Source organism: Cololabis saira, chromosome 24 (genome assembly GCF_033807715.1).
Source record: "Cololabis saira isolate AMF1-May2022 chromosome 24, fColSai1.1, whole genome shotgun sequence".
Taxonomy (NCBI): Eukaryota; Metazoa; Chordata; class Actinopteri; order Beloniformes; family Belonidae; genus Cololabis; species Cololabis saira.
In genome coordinates, this window is record NC_084610.1 from 10,194,782 (window position 1) to 10,211,993 (window position 17,212).

Below are 17,212 nucleotides of genomic sequence, written 5' to 3' on the forward strand. Positions count from 1 at the left end.
TATACGGCCCATTCCCAGTTGTTTTAATATTAAGGTGTTTGTTTTTATAATCAATTGAACTGTAGAGGTTAGCTCGGATCTGATGTCATGAAGAACACAAGTACGCTGCTCTTCCAGTTGCAGAAAGAGAGAGATGCGTTCTTGTGTCCTCCAAAGTACCTTCTGCCAGTTTATATTCTTAAATACAGATTCCCAAGAACACAAGTCCGTACTTGAAATGGCCCTGGTAATACCACTTCGTCCCACTGGAGGTGGCATCTTCCATCAGACAGTGATACATGAGACCATCATGTGATATGCTGCCCCCGTGTGGTGAGAAGTTATATTACAGGGGATGGTTTAAAAAAAAAAAAGCCCCCACCATCTATTATCTAAACCTCCTTATTATTATTTAGGGTCACAGGAGTCGGCAGGAGCCTCTGCGGATGAAATGCAGGGGTACACCATGGATGGATCGCCAGCCACACAACCACAAACACTCACATTCACTTATATGAACTATAGACTCACCAATTTATTACAGTGTTGGCACAAAAAAATACAAAGTATGAAAATATAGAACCATACATGCAAATGAGTGTTTACTGGAATGAAAATGTACTCTTATCAGCTGCAGCGTAATAAGAATCTTAGAGCGACCTTATGAATCGCAGTATCTCACTGTGTGGTGAAATGAGTCCTGGAGGACTGGACGAAGCAAAATGAACAAACAGCTGCAGCGCATGATTTATGATAATGCATAACGAGTCTTTTCTCATGTGAGTCCGCCTCAAAATGGTTCCTCTCAGCATTTTGAGCAGTCTCACCACAACAGACTAAACCCATTTGGGCTTTCATTTGGTTTAATGACGATGGGCCCACCTTCAATCCCTCATTACTCTGGCCTTGTGATTAGTAAAATGCCCGTCAGAGTCATAGTGGGAGTGAAATGCCCAGGTGAGCATCCTATAATCAATCAAACTGACTGAACCTCAGCCACACACACACACACACACACACACACACACACACACACACACACACACACACACACACACACATGCACACTCTTTGTGTCAGACATAAGCTCTTCCCATTAAACCTGTGCTGCATTAAGCATTTAGGTTAAAAGCTTTCATAATCAGGTGTGTTCTGATTTAGAGCTCAGAGATTTCCAAGATCAATACTGTCCTTGACAAAAGAGCTTTGCACACTGTAGTTGTGTATACGTGTGTTTGTGCAGGGCCGTGCATGTGTGTGAGCAAAAAAGACCTCAGAGTCAGAGCTTTGGCCCTCTGGAGTGTGCATGTGTGTGTGTGTGTTTATGCGTCATGCATTTGCCCCCGACTGAGTGTCTGTTTACTGTTTTCTGTCTGCGGGGGCAAAACCGTTTCCTACTGCGTTCCCTTTATTCTCTGCTTGAGAGAAACTAAGACCGGTGTCCTGCAGATGCTGCGGTTGTTTTTCTGCCTGACGCCTCCTCAGTTGCTCCTGAGGTCCACTCCACAGACTGCTACCGCAACAAATGCAGAGTCAAAACCCATTAATGAGCACAACGAACATACACGCCTGCTTTGGTTCATTCCTCTTTGCATAGATGTTTGAAATTCATTTTGAGCAGTGACGTGAACACATATTCACGTTGCCCAGTGATCAGCCTCAGATTCAGTTTCCATCTTTGCAACTGAGATGAAATATTTCTCATATAGGAAGCAGTTTCTTTTAAAGCTTACTATGAATCTGAAACTGCCTGTCCTTTGGCATGCTGCCACCTGTTTCTTGATAATATTACCCAATAGATATCCAAACTATGCCCACTGCTCATATTGAAATCGGTCTGCAAGAGAAATATCTCAGACAGGGTATTGGGAAACCACATCCATCTAATTTTCATCACATGAAACTCAGAACACGCAAAAATCAGGAAAATGTGTAATTACATAGCCATATTTGCATCGTCAACTGTAGTTTTCCATGTTTTCGTGCTTGTGGACCCAGCATGTAGCTACTTGTGTGTTTGTTTGTTAGTGCGTGGGTGTTCAGGGACTTTCAGAGAAGTATGCCGGCTGCAGCGGTTTTGTAAATGCCTCCTCTTCATGGGGATCAATATGTCAAGCCTTGGAGGGTTGAGCTTGACCTGTGCGAGCGGTTTTTCATAATCAGTGACATCTTGAAAATACTGTTTTTCTTCCTTACTGCGTTGCAAGATGTCCGATTATACTTTCTGTAATATGTATTTATTTATTTGACCTTTTTTTGTATTATAAAATGCAAAGATTAAGTAAGGCAAGATGGGAAATGTTCCATCGCTCTCTTTGTACATTTAAAATTAGTCTGACTGGAAAAATCTCTACTGAATACAGACTTTTATTATTCTTGCAGAGTAATAGGGTTCAAATGTTGTGTCTATTAATTTATCTGCTTCAAAAAATGATTGTCTTCTTTATTATTATGCTTATTATTATTATTATGACTATTATGCTTATTATTATTATTATTCTCATCATTATTATTGTTATCTTTATCATTATCATTATTTTTACAGCCGTGTTTATTCCTGGTACTACCAAAGTTTAGTGTCCCGACAAACTATGATGCCTTTATTCCCAACAGCATTCCACTGAAGCAGGCCTTGGCCCTGACGGAGCAGTCTGCCATGGCTATGTTCATTGTTCATGCGCTCAATAGGCAGCACATGGCATGGGCAGCAGTCAGTGGGGCTAAATTTGTGCCTCTCTGCTCATTCCAGGGATATTTGTGACTTGCTCCTTGTTGCCTCGCCGTGCTCCTTGCTGACAACGAGTCTCTCTGTGTCGCATGCTGCTGAATCCAGCCAGCTGTATGCAATTAGGGGGCAAAATGTTAAAGATGTGCATGCTCCTCTACAAAAAATAAATATATATATCAAATGGTGATGATGGAGTCATATTGGGTCAGTGATTAATAATGATAATAATAATTAGTATCTAATTAAAGACATGTATTTAGGCTGATTTGAAATAATAATAATGTATATGTCAAAGATATAAATATTCAAACAGCACATTTACAACCTTTAACAAATCTTAAAATGTAAAAAGTGATTCATGTTAACGTTGCAAAGCTAAATCGGTTAAATCAGCCTGTTATTAAATTTAAATTTCTCATTTTGAGGTGGGGAAAAACAAAATATCCCCACTATGAGGGAAAGTATTGAAACTTATGTAATACTGTATATAACATGATCATATTTTTAAAATATATATATGTATTAAAAAATAGATTTGATCTATTAAATGTAATACATCTGCAATATATTTCACCAGATGTCTTTTCATCTCGATGATTGCAGGCTACTTTGACAGACAGACTGGTTCATAAATCAGTGGCCACATCTTTTCCCCCTGGGAGATTCACTGTTGTTTCCTAGGCAACAGGCAGCCCCTCAACCCCACCCCTACCACAGCTCTCTTTGGACCGTACCACATTTATAGCAGGGTGGACCCTCTCGTTCACATCTAGTAAAAAATTAATATCCACGCCAAGCTTAACAATGTATAATGTTAAATTATTCATACATTTTAGTTTTATTTAAAGTTCAGTTTGTTTAGGGGGGTGAGAATAAATGCGTTATTAATGTTAACACCGCTGCACTTAACCTCCCCCCCCTCCGTGGCTCACAGTCAACATTTCCTCGAACTGTCAAAATCGCTTGTTGCTTCCTACCTTAGCCTTAAAAGTAGTTAGCGAGCAGCGTGCAGGGGGGGCGTCGCAGCACTTCACTGACAAACAACCTCGGAGGCGGTTAAGTTTTAACGGAGAAGAAAAAAAATAATAAAAATAGCCGTGTTAGGCGAGTGTTAGTCGGGAGACCACCGGCTCCACCGTCCTGCGCCCGAGCTGCGAGTGCCAGTCCAGCCGAGACAGGAGCGCCGGCGGCGGCTGCAGCGCAGCTGGATGCGGCAGGTGCGTCATCAGGTGAGCCGGACGGAGCTAGCAGCTAACGGCTAGCTGCTGTTTCCCGCCGCGGCGAGGGCACAAACTTGTAATGACGTAATAGTATGGATAATAAACCCACGCAGTGGCCACGCCGGGGTCGATAATGCTCCTCCAGAAACGGGAAACTTGCTTCGTGATTGGCTGCTCCCAAGAAAACAAGTGAAAGCAGTTGCATGGAAACTGAGTTAATGCCAAAACAGTAACAGTTAATCAAAAAGATCTGACTAAAACTCGTCCAGAAAGTGTGTGTGTGTTTTTAAACGCAATGTATTAATGCACCCCCCCGGTTAATAGATCATTATATGTAATTGCCACTTAAAAAAAAAAAAAAAAGGCAGATTTCATATGACACAAGTGGAGGAGCGTTTTAATCTACTCCAGATTTCCAAATTAAGAGTCTTTTCACCTGGGAAAGGTTAATGATTTTTTATCAGACTTGCTGATTGGGTCATGCGCAATAATTGATCCTTCTAAATTGCAAAGTAGCATGCAGATGGGATTTCAGAGGCAAAGGGAGCGAGGTTTATTTTCTAATGACTATGAATATGACCGGTTAAATTGGACCTTGTTAGTTAACTTATTTCCATGGAATATATTGTATTCATTAGGGCTATTGCAGTTACTTTATACTTGAATAGGAAATAACACCCTACAGTAGACAGGAAAGTGGCTTTCAACAATCAGAAAGGAATAATTTCCCCAATAAAGCCAATAATGTTCAAATTAGCATGAGATTAATTCTGTTAACAAAGCCTTAAGGCAAAAGTTACATTTGCATCCATTAGGCAGGTATTTATTATCATTTATTCTCAATTATCATGGGAACTTCAGGCTTCGGGCAGGAAGAAGCACAACTTTTTGCTACTTGATATTTGATTACGGCTAATAATAGAAAAAGACAGCTGCCTTTTCATTGATCTGTCTTCAGTGCCCTATTTATGAGTCCTATTTTTTTTTTCTGTCATGTTGAACCATCCAGCACACTGTCGTCTGTTCTGCAAGGATTTTTCAAACACAGTTTTAACTCATTCCTATTCTATCGGTAAAGAATCTGGTCCGCGTGTTTGAAAATGAAACTGTTTTGGTGTGTGTGTGTGTGTGTGTGTGTGTGTGTGTGTGTGTGTGTGTGTGTGTGTGTGTGTGTGTGTGTGTGTGTGTGTGTGTGTGTGTGTGTGTGTCAACCGAGCCGTTCGGGGTCAAACAGGACAGGAATGATAAGAGGAGAAGGGATACCATGTGGGAAGGAAGTAGCTCAGCTTGTTTGTCTGCCCAGCCTTTGTGTGTTTTCCTGTCGGACAAATCTATTTAGAAGGCAGGCTGCAGGGGTCTGCCAATTGAAATTAGCAATAGGAGAGGCGGGTACACAGGTAATGACAATTATTCTCTAATGTTGTTACTAAGATGTTAATTTCAGATACAACGAGGGATCGATAAACTTCAATCATTTTCAATTGCTGCTATCTAGAAACATTCCTCTTCCTTCCTCTCTTGCATCTACCCACGATATAATGTCAAAGTGGGAATACTTTCACCGCTGGTGTAAGGTGACACTTTTGCTTTTGACAAGGGCTGACGTTCCCCACCTCCCTCTCCATGCTTCATGAAATAGCTCGTCTGTGTTATTTCCCTACAGGTGCCCCAATCCCTGAGTTGATGTCACCATGTGATTTGCCCAGGTAGACACTTTTCATGCTAGAGAGAAGGATTAACCGCTCTAGTCCTCATCTCCCCGAGAATATATAGCAGATGCTTTGCAAGTGTAGCACCGGATTATTATCAGCCGGTAAATACAGTAGGTCTGTTTATCATGGGACTGTAAAGCGTGTTTATCCTCATTGATGTCAACGAAACACCCAGGCTGCAGTGTCATTCACAACCTTTGTGTGAGACCGAAGCGGGGAGGGAGGTGGAGAGAGACAGGCGGTACAGCTGTTCTATTGAATCTGGATCGAAAAGTCATGAAGGTGGATCTCTGACTCATCAGTTCTGTGACGCTTCGGTTTCACGGCTCATATGATGCCAGCCAGCGTGTCATCAGCTGGGTGGTGAAGAGGGAACGAGCGAGGGGGGGCTTAGAGGGACAGAGCAAGACCTCCACTATCCCTTCTTCTTCCTTTTTTTTTCAGTCCAAACTAATTCTGGTACATTGACAACAGAAATGTACCCCACTGTGTAATTTTCTGGTTCAATAAACTAAGGAATTATATTGAAATTGAGCTTGAAAAAATAGCTTTTATATATATATATATATATATATATATATATATATATATATATATATATATATAAAGCTATTTTTCAAGCTCAAATTTATTACAATTCCTTAGTGTGTGTATATATACATATATACGTGTGTTCAGGTGGAGATGTGAGGACAGGACAAGAGAAAGGCGAGAAGAGGGATGTGTGGATGAGTTTAGAGGACGGATGCTGAGAGGTGGTGGAGGAGAAGCTGGAGAGGGGAGGAGGTGTGGTGCTCCTGTTTCCTGGGGGGATGGTGTTAAATGTGATGATAGAACATAGACAAGGACAGTGCTGATCTTCAATATGCAGCTGCAGGGGCACTTTCATCGTCACTTTGCCATATTGCTTTTCAGTCTCCTTGAGCTTCCTTTCTTAATGTATCACTTGATTTTAATCGGTATGAAGATAAATGTTATAATAGCTACCTGAGCAGGGCATGAAATTGGGGAAATACCTTTTCAGATCAGTATTCAGGGGCTGTTACTGTAAGCGCAGTATCTGCCACATCAGTCATCCACACTCTTCCAATGAAGCGGCACAGAAAGCTGGGATTCAAAGAAGCTGATATGTCATTGGATAGAACTGTGAAGGGGCAGGTCTCTGCCACAGGCTGGTGGGCAGGAAGGGGCTGGCTTTAGGGGTGTGTGTTGTATGAGGCGGGAGGGAGGGGAGGCGGGAGGGGAGTTAGCTGGAAGTGTTTCAGCCAAATAGTTTGAGTAGACACTCTTCTGCTTCCTGCCTGCCCGCCTGCCTCGCTCGCTCGCTCTGTGACCGAGAGAGACATTGAGAGAAAATCCCTGTCTAGGCATGGACCTCTGGCTGCAGCACTCGGCAGCTCGCGAGGAATGACAACAGTTCACATGGTCATTAACTCCACTTGCTGAGGCTGAAGGGAGAGCCGCAGTGTAGCTGAGTGGCACAGAAGCATCGGCTGCTTCCAAGACAGAGGCAGACAGCAGTGCTCCCGTGGACCCCATGAAACAAGGTGGGAAACTACTGTCATATTGGCTGCTTACATTTTTTGTCTTGAATATAGATTTTTTGGGGGAAGAATTTTGCTGCAGTGTGCTGCATACCAGTCTGGGTGGGGAGGGACTTGAGGGAATCTTTCATCTGTGTGAAGGAGAGAGGCAGAAAACAAGGAAAAGGAATATGGAGAGAGTGGTATACATGTACAGGAGCTTTGGGAGCTTGCAGCCATGCTGTCTTCACCGCAGTTTTAAGTCCTGCAATAGACTTTCTCCTGCAACTCCTAAGGGAGAGGTATAATAACAGCAGCTGCCTTGCCTCTTCCTCAGTACAAATGACACAAGCTCCTTTTTCTGCCACATGAGTTACATATTTATCACTGTGTCATGTCTACTCTCATTCCTTGTCATGTTTGGGTTCATGCAAAGTTTTTCCTCAAAACTCTTTTACAGTTTTCTAGTTATACGCAAAGGTTGTATTGGCCCTCTTTATGTACACAGACATAAATAGATGATGGCTTGAATGAGCTGGACCGTCATGGTACTAATAAGGCTCACGTCGTAATTAACCTTTTGAGTTAGGTGTGGCATAGTTGACATGTCCCTAGCTCGCCGCCGTCTGTCTAGATTTAGCTCCGCACTCGACACCGGCCCTGTTGCGGTCAGCCCGTGGACATCGGCGGGCTGCATGGAAAAGGCCAACGCGGTGTCATACGCCTGGCTGCAGACCAAGGGGAAGTGGGTGTTTTCTAAAGTGGAAACATTAGTCTAACCCTTCCTGTTGGAAATAGAAAAAAGGACCGAATCCCAAGAAGGCGCACGGTTCTCACTCGATACTTTGTTAGCGAGAAATCCCATATCTCTAAATTGATTCTCTTATTAAAATGACTTGCAGTTTCAAAGCTTTTCCCAGACATCCTCTGCCTCAAAGAAGCTCACTGATTGCTCTCTTACAGAAGGGGGGAGTTTGCTGAATCATTCAGCTCCAATGTTTCCAAGTACAGTAATTTGAAGGTTTAGTTTTCAACATTTAATATTCTATTCTTCGTATTATGATGTACAAAAGGATTGATCTGATCAGATGTTGCCTGTTTATGAATTTGAGATGCATAGGTGCCAGTCGTGCTTATGAAAACAACTGACAGAGGTCCAATTGTCTTAAATAATCACTAAAGATCTTTGTTCATTCATTCATTCAGTAAAGACTGGGGTGTTCTTTTATCGTCGTATTTATCTGAACAGCACTACTGCACCTCTGGCAGACAAGTGCACTATAATTAGGTGATGACTAGCTCGAGTCCCCGTGGCTAATCAGAGAGTAGACAAGAACACTTAGACAGGAAAACAGATCCATTTACCAAACACAGAGGATCATATCAGGCAAATATCCTGGATATTTCTATCGTGCATATTAAAAGACGGTGTCACGAAAACGAATCCCTGCTGAGGAGAGGAAAGCCTGGTCCCATACCATGAGCTGGGCTATTCGGGTCACTGCGGTTTAGCTAAGGCTATTATGATATGGGGCACACCTACCTGCTGACTCTGTGAAATGCTTCTTGTGTTGCCTCTCAACGGTAGCTTAGTCCTGGTATAGCCTCTGCTGAGCTCACTCACCCATCCTTATCGCTAATGGTACTTGATAATATTGTCCACGAGTATCCGTAGCTTACGCCAAAGACAATTTCATAAGCATCACAGCTTCCATTGTATTAAATAAGAATTGGGCTACAGGTTACAGCCCGGGTGCAAAGGAGCATTCTGTAGGCTATATTAAGGTTTGTTAGGGATAGAGAACGTTTTGATAAAGCTTTAACTACACGGCTTACTCATTTTTCCATTACTCTCTGGAAACTGAACGTTTTCCTATCCCCCCCCCTACAATGAGGCCCTCTCTCCACAGCCTTGAAAAACATTGACCACTTGTTCCTCTTGGCCATGCAAATGGCCATACAACTGCGGTTTGCCAGCATAAAATGGTAATAAATGGAAATGCAGCCCCTCAGGAGCCCGGCTCGTGCGCCTGCCTCGCACAGCCGTTTGTGTTTTTTGCCTCGTTTTGTCCGAGACACCTGGCCGGTGCCCCAGGAAACGTCACAAGCGCACAACTGACAGAAACCAGGTAGCTTATCATCTCTGCCGAGCAAACACGAGCAGCGGAGATAAACTGCACCCGCGCAGCCAGAGTGCACAGATACCAGACTAATGGGTTACATACGTGGTATTCAGAGGTCAAGCCAATGACTTTCACTCGAGACACCCCAGGCCCGCTGACTCTCATTCAATTAAGCAGACTGAGGAAGATAATGCTTCTGCCAGCTGGCCTTGGTAAGCGTCGGTAATCCATAAAGTCTAGTACTGTGGTGCTTTTCTTCACATCTCTATCCCGTTTCATCGGGTCACCCCGTCTGTCCACTTTTTGTATGACACAGAACGGACAAAGTCCTCTTGCACAATGCTCCCAATCTCGCTTCCCAGGTATTATTTTAAATGCGGTCGTGTCTAGCTGATAGTGAGTGGGCGATACGATCAAGATAACACGTTCCTTTGCCCAATGTAGAGCAAGTAAATAGCAAAAAAGATATAATTGCATGTTGCAAGGGACAGCTCTTGATACGTGGTTTATTCCCATTGAATGCAAAAGTAGGCATGCAATTTTCCATCCTTGAAAACACTTAAAGCTGCAGAAACGGAGACCGGGCCCGCCATGAATCTCTACAAACCCGCTAATCTCTGAGGGTTGGATGAACTTTTCCTGCAAATTTGACTTTAAGTTGGTATTCAAAGGATTTACTGCTTGGTAGACACCCTGTGCATTGAAGAGGTAGTCAAAACACGCTGTGGTTTATTCCCTATCGACATACCATCTGTTCTCTTGTTATTTTATACACCGACTTTATCTCTAAAGTGTGACTTCTAAGCCCGGTGTTGCACCTTAGTCTTGCTGAGCCAGAGGTCCGGTCCAGTGTCCAATAATGTTGAATCAGCCTGCTCTAAAACAGCACGCACCGCCTCTGACTTCAGACCGTTTTTTCAAACTAGTCATTATCGCCAAGCCGTTTTCTTCTACTATGTGTTTTAGCTCCTCATACCTCATGGGATGAGATATAATTATATGGCAGAGGTAATAGTTTTTGCTCCCAGAATGATGGTTTGCTTTTCAGCTTGGGCTTTAAAACTGAAAAGGACTCGGCTGTGTAGCATAAGCTAGTCTGTTATGGCAACTTTGGATTCCTGGCGATTGTAGTCTTGTTTTGCAGTACATTTCTTTGCATTACAGTATCATCCACCCACATTCATACAGTAGTCATGTTCCTGCATGTTTTTGTTTTTTATCTGATTACCAGTCCCATAGGGGTGCGCTTCATTCCTCACTCCTCACCTTTTCTCTTGATTATCTTTTGTGACAAACATTGCCCGTCGAGTCCCATGTGAATTCTTCTGCTGCTGACCTCAGCCAACTCCTCTGCACATTTCCTCTCCAGAGTTGTTTCTCTACGTAAAAATCACCACTTCAAGCTAGTCGTTTAGCAGAAACCCGGCGCCGTTGTCCCTTCACACACTGTCGAAGTAGGTTAGGTTGATCGCGGGCTTCTTATGGCTTCTAAAAATAAGAAGGGATTAATTGTTTAAGGTCAGATCTGACATGATTCTTACCTGACTGTCTCTTCTGCAGCGATTGGCTCTCTCCCTGGGGATATGATGGTGAAATTAAATCTTGCCTTGGAGAGTGGAGCCTTGGCGTCGGTACGATCAGGCGCGGAAGCTTCTGATCTCATTTCACATGATCAGCACTAAAGTGGGACGATATGATTAGCTAGACAATGGTCTGAATGTATAGGGTTGGAATGACATAGGGTTGTGATGATCTCGAGGGGAAATCAGCCAGCTTCCCTAAACAGAGGACAACAGTGGGACGCAGAAATTTGTGAACTTTTATCCAGATTTCTGCATGAACGTGAAAAAAAATGTGACATTTTTACACAAATTCTTGAAGGAGGTGAAGTGACTTTTTATTCTGATTCTGTTTGTTATCATGGGAAATAATCATGAGTGGTAAAAATCTGTAAAGCTTGCCTTTATTGTCGTTGTGGGACTAAATTTTGCAGCAGCAAATGCTGCTAAACATTCGCTGTAACCACTGATTAGTCCTGAATGTCAGCTTCAAGAATTCTTTCAGCCATTCCCATGTGATCTATAGCAAACTGCAGACTGGCAGCGATGTTGTTTTTGGCACTTTTAGCGGTGACTTTCACCTTGCAGCTCTACTGTTCACACCAGTGTTTTCCTGACGAGGGACTCGTGAACATGAACTTAATAGAAACCACTCACAGATGCTTTTTATCGGCTTTATTTACTCATTGAGTTTTATTTCATACGCCATATTTTTGGAAAAACTAGTTCTGTATTCCCTTGAAAGGTTTCCCAAGAATCTTTCCCAAGGGCTTGGAAGATAGTTCCTGCACTTGCACTAATATGCATGAAGTTGTGAAAGAGTAATCTGTTAACCAGATCTTGGAGATTTAACAACCCTTCTCTTTCTCCTCCCTCGGTCTTATGTCCTCAGCTGCTTCTCTCCGCCCCTTAGTTACCAGGAAAACACTTCCAGATGTGCCAAGAAACAAGCTCCCTGCGCAGTAGCCGGGTAATAGATTTCATGCTTTGAAGCTAAAGGTCGCTTCCTCAGATTGTCGCTTTAACAGTCGTTTCCCCGATCTCCCTAAACAACTATCGGACACATGGACCAGCGCCTTTACAGGACGTATAAACGATCCCTACATGGAAGTGAATTGACAGGCTGCTGTCAGTGAGCCAGCGACTAATTTGGACAGTGTGAGACTAGCGAATGTTGCGGGACACCGGGCAGCATCGTAATCGCGTCTGATACTGGTATATGCATCTGTCTCAGTCCTTCTCTGCTTGTTGGGCGACTGCCCGGAATAATGCTGCGCTGCGCTCTTTTCTATTGGCTGAAACATCCCTCCATGTGCAGCTCCACGGGGCAGACTCAACCCTGGGGCTTTTTTCTTTTTTTTCCTCCCAGTACAGTGGCTCCATGCTCTCGTCTACTGTCTCATCGCACAGTTCGCTCTTGCCACTCACTGCTTGGTATGCAGCATGTTTGAAAGCCGGTGGGCACGCAAATGCACACAGCACTGACTGAGGGACTTAAACTGAAGTGGTTTCTGAATAACATTACAGCTGCTTCGTCAGCCCTGTACTCTTCAGCGTTAGGACCCCTCTGGAGCCGTAACCACTTCAATCTAGATTGACATCCATAAACAAACACTTTAAACGTATGTTGAAACCTGTGGAGACTTTATTTTAAAAACTCACTGTTTGTCCCTTGTGTCTTTTCCTCTGAACTACTCATTTCAGATCACTGACAGAAAGTGCCTTGTGAGACAGCATCTCTACTTGAAGATCCGTGAGTGTTTCCGAAGACTCCAGACACAGCTTCGACCGCAGGCTCCCCCGACTTTAAAAGTGACGCTGCTGCACTCTTGGCAAAGGTGCCAAAGCTAAGAGACTTCATACTGAATATAGAAAGCCTCAAACTTTGTCCTAAATTGTGCCATTGTACCTCGAAATAGGACCACCTCTGCCCCCCCGGTAAAGACACCATCACTCATAAAGAGGACACTTTGAGGACGTTGGAACAGCCGATACAGGTTGTTTCCAGGCATGCCCCTCTGCCTTGTCAGAGGTCTGCACCTGAGACGTAGTGATTGATGAACACGAGGCCGTTTGATTGACAAACCGCACACCAGCACCATCGTGTAATTCCATGTTCAGGTCACCGAGACTCTGTCAGTCCATTACCTCTCCTTCACCGTCGGCGAGGACAAACCTCGTCCACTGACCTGTGGCAGATTATTTATAGCTACATGTCCCCTCAGTTTTAGCTGGTGTGGAGTTTTATTTTCCTTCTTTTATTTATTTATTTATTTATCTATTTATTGAAATCTTTTTTTACTGGAACACGACAAAACCCCCCCACAGAGGATAGCCGAGGTCCTCCTTAAATCAAGTCCTCCACAGCTCCGCTGCCGTTGCCCCTCGACATGGCTCTAAACATAGCCTCGATACGGGACACGAAATGGCTGACCCTGGAAGTGTGCCGGCAGTTTCAGAGGGGGACTTGTTCACGCAGCGATGAAGAATGCAAATTCGCCCATCCACCCAAGAGCTGCCAGGTGGAGAATGGGAGGGTGATCGCCTGCTTTGACTCATTAAAGGTAAGGACACCTGTATATGTCTCGAGAGAAATCCTTACGACTTGTTCTCTGCCACGCCTTGCAGTAATGGCAAATTAAGTAAAATATATATATATATATATATATATATATATATATATAGATATATATATATATATATATATTTACGATTCCTAATATTCTGTAGGTGTAAGTTGTCTGCTCAAATTAGCATGTGTGTGTCAGGTCTCTGTACTGTGCTGCAGCTAGCAGACGAGTCTGACCTATGAAGCTAAAGGTCACAGAGGTCTGTTGTCTTGTTCACAGCCACCACAGGGTGTGTGTGTGTGTGTGTGTGTGTGTTTATACGGTAAGTTCGTCTAATGTTACCTCGCCTTGTCCATCATTTGTACGTCTGGGCGAAAATCTGATAACCTTGAGTCGTACTAGGGCTTCTATTCCTGGATTCATGTCAGCTCTCATAATATATGCAACCAACAAACAACAGAAAAAGACAGAATCTGTTTCAGCAATAACGCTTTATATATATCTAATAAATCGGCTGGTGTGTTTTTACATGTTCTGCATTTGTTGTTTGTTCCTCCCTTATATTACCTATAAGACACTTAAGAGTCAGCCAAATTATCACAACAAGGTCGATTCACACTATTCCCCGCACTAGCCGCAACAGAGAGCAACCTATTATTCCTCACGCTGCATGTTGGAGGAGAGGAAGAAAAAAAAAAGTGACAATGATAAATAGCCGATGAAACTGGAGCAGAACACCAAAACAGTGTGGAATTTGTCTTTTGTCTGCCACGGTGGCTTTTTAAATATACAGCAGCACAATGTATACACAGAAGATTATATTACACATCTTTGAGAGCGGTGTGCCAGGTCAGCACCCGTAGACTCCATTTACATCAAGTTAGAATTCATTGCATGTTCTAAACTAATTTACTCCATCCCTCCAAGAAATATATTAGTTTATTGTATTAGCTTTAAAGAAATAGGTTAAAAAAAAAAAGATATTTAAATATGACACTCCCTATGCTTGAAATCATGTGAAAAATTGCCTTAATCTTAATACATTTGAAATATATTGAAGGCCATCCTGCCTCTGTTGGGCTTGCAATGACCTCTGGTTAATATTCCATGGTATTTGGTGTATATTATTTATCATTAGGTGTGTAGTGAGTGTGTGTTTCTTTCTAGCCTGAGCGTATCTTGGTCAAAACACACTTTTCATGGCATAGACTCTGTGACTGCTCTCTTTTCCATGCGTCTTGAGACATAATTGACCACAATGACCTGAGGGGTCATCTTTCTCCTCCAACACTGCAGGACAGTTTATCAGCTCCTCTCTGGAACGGTTTTAAAAGCAAAAATGGTGCAATCATGCCGATGCTAATGCTCCTCGTCATGGTTTAGAAGAATCTACGTGGACCCCTCTGGAGACATCAGTAACAAATTCAAATATGATATCCAAACAAACGTGATAAATATTTCCGACTGAATTCAACGCCATTTTCTAGACAGTTTGAAGATGCATCTAAGCTACACTTTCATTAATGATGGCAAAAAGAAAAGGTCACGGCGACAGGACTTTCTTTATGACTCTCCTTTTTCTTCCTGCTCAGATAAACACAGCAGCTCTTCTTCTTGATCTCATGATGCTGCCTTTATACCTGCAGAAACACATGTATGAAAAAGATTTAAAAGCACTTTATAAATACTTCATAAATACTTTGACTTTTGAGATTTTGGATGATTGAAGCTAAAAATGCTGTTTGATGCATTGGACTGATTAAAAGACACTTGAGGAGGAGTTTTCATCTTTTTCTTTGGCTTACCAAACATTCCTAGAGATCAGGAATATTTGGGATATTTCTTTAACTCGTCTGATGGGATTCATGTGATCTTGTCAGTCCACGATTCCTGCTGCGGTCCTTTAGGTCTCCCGCAGGATGCCCATAAGTCACAAACCTTTTTTCAGATAACTTGTTTATCGTGTGGACAAAGAGACACAATTTGACTTCTCTCTTGTTCTCCTCTCGCTCTCTCTTGAAGGGAGTATACACGATTCTCTGTATTTTTAACTCCAACTCACCCCCTCTCTCACAAAGACGTTCCTCGTGATGGCCGAGAGAATGAATGCTTTATTATGCATTAGGAAATGTGTTTCACTCCGCGGTGGGCTGATTTTCACCCCATTACGCCCATATCCTCTTCCTGGGTCCTCTCATCTGACGGGGTTACCGTGCCAGGGGTGAGTCCTGCCAGGTGTGACTTGGCCAATGATCACAGGGGACTCCTTTGATAAACATTTGAAAAGCAACGCTCCAGAGGAAGAAGAGCAGAAGGTGTAACTCTGTAACTCTGGCAGTGCTGTGCAAGCATACCAACTCAGTGGAGTATGAGTGTCTGGCTTGTGGTGTTCAGGCTAAGTAGGTAAAAAGTCTTTCAAGAACTCAAAGGTACTTTACTGAACTATAATTTTGTTTTTTATTATCTCAATCTCCATAAATTATCTTCATACCGGGGTTTATTTTAGATGCATGCTGCACAAAAAGATGCATGATTGTACTTTGTGACTTGATGTCATTTAAAATACACAGGCCTCTTGGTAATTCTCTTTTGTGAAGCAGCTTTTGAAAGTGGTAATTAATTTCAAACACAATGCAGCGGGGATACTCAGAATAGCTGCTATGTATAAAAGATATACAGTAAGTGCTTTGTATATTTAGAAGAGCACAATCCAGTTATCGGTCCGTATTTATCAATGAGACGTGAAGGACCGCCCAGGTTTTCAGATTTCAGGCAGTGAAGTCATCACACTTGGCTGAGATGAGGCATGTCAAGGACAGCGAGAGATACTGTGGGATTTGAAGCAATCTTTTTGCACGAGTATCAGCCATCAGAGGGGGGAGAGACTGGTTTTGCATTTTCCGTTAGTGCTTTGCATGGCCAAAATGATTTCGTGGAATCATCCCTGCCGGGTTTGCTCCTCCGTTTTGCGATCACAAAGCCCGAAGCATCCTGACGCTGCACTTCTCTCAGCATTTCTGCGGTGTACCGTCCCGGGGATTATTTTTGTCCCCTGCTCTACACTTTGGGGTTTTAGAAATACCCTCTGCTACATTTGTCATCTCTCGAAAATAGAACAAGCTGCAACAAAACCAGAGAAAATGTCCTTTGAGGTGACAAGACCCGTTAAAGTTGAGCTGCACTCCTTAAATCCAAGAGTCCTAGTAGTAGTATGATGTTTTTTGTGGGCTTTGCATCATATTTTTAGCGATTTGAGATAGGAAAATAACATGCAAATCAAACATGTTCAGGCAGATGTGCTGGTCGCCAGGCACAACATGTCGTTTAAATGTCCTATAATGATGCAGTGATAACAATCAGCATTACATTACCCCCATACATGTCGCTGATTCACATCATTTGAATGTGGACATATTGCCTTTGGCTAATCAAACAAAGCCATATGGTCGTATTTGGCAGCCATTTCCTTTAGGCTCTTTGGTACTTGTTGCACTGTGGCCATGGAAACCCTGACTGCGTGGTACTTGTGGGAAGAGTGGAGGCGGGGGCTGCAGGAAATGAGGGAGAATGTCTACCTTAATGAAGTAAATGCAATCAGGCCAGTCATGTGAAGATGTCACTGCAGACATTAGCCTTTTGTCGATGCTTATCTCTCTTCTCCTCTGATTCATTCCCTCCAGTGACGTCCCTAACTGATGACTGGTGACAGGATTGCGTCTTTGTTTTTGAATATTTTGATGGTTTTCTGTTGCACATAACACAGATGTAGGTTTTAAATAAACTAGGGCCCCTAACGGT

The 17,212-nt window shown here is 42.9% G+C and overlaps 1 protein-coding gene across 15 annotated transcripts in view; it reads left to right on the forward strand.

The window, feature by feature from the left end:
- Positions 1–3,694: 3,694 nt before the first annotated feature.
- Positions 3,695–17,212, forward strand: part of mbnl2 (muscleblind-like splicing regulator 2) — a 45,260-nt gene continuing 31,742 nt past the window's right edge. For 4 of the 15 annotated variants that reach the window (XM_061715566.1, XM_061715562.1, XM_061715567.1 and 1 more), the window contains exons 1-2: positions 6,908–7,186; positions 12,549–13,408. In XM_061715566.1, the coding sequence (XP_061571550.1) occupies positions 13,235–13,408 (174 nt within the window). In that variant the 5' untranslated portion in view covers positions 6,908–7,186; positions 12,549–13,234. Of the gene's footprint in view, positions 3,937–6,906; positions 7,187–12,548; positions 13,409–17,212 lie in introns of those variants that run through there. The other 11 variants (XM_061715572.1, XM_061715570.1, XM_061715575.1 and 8 more) reach the window with 6 other exon arrangements.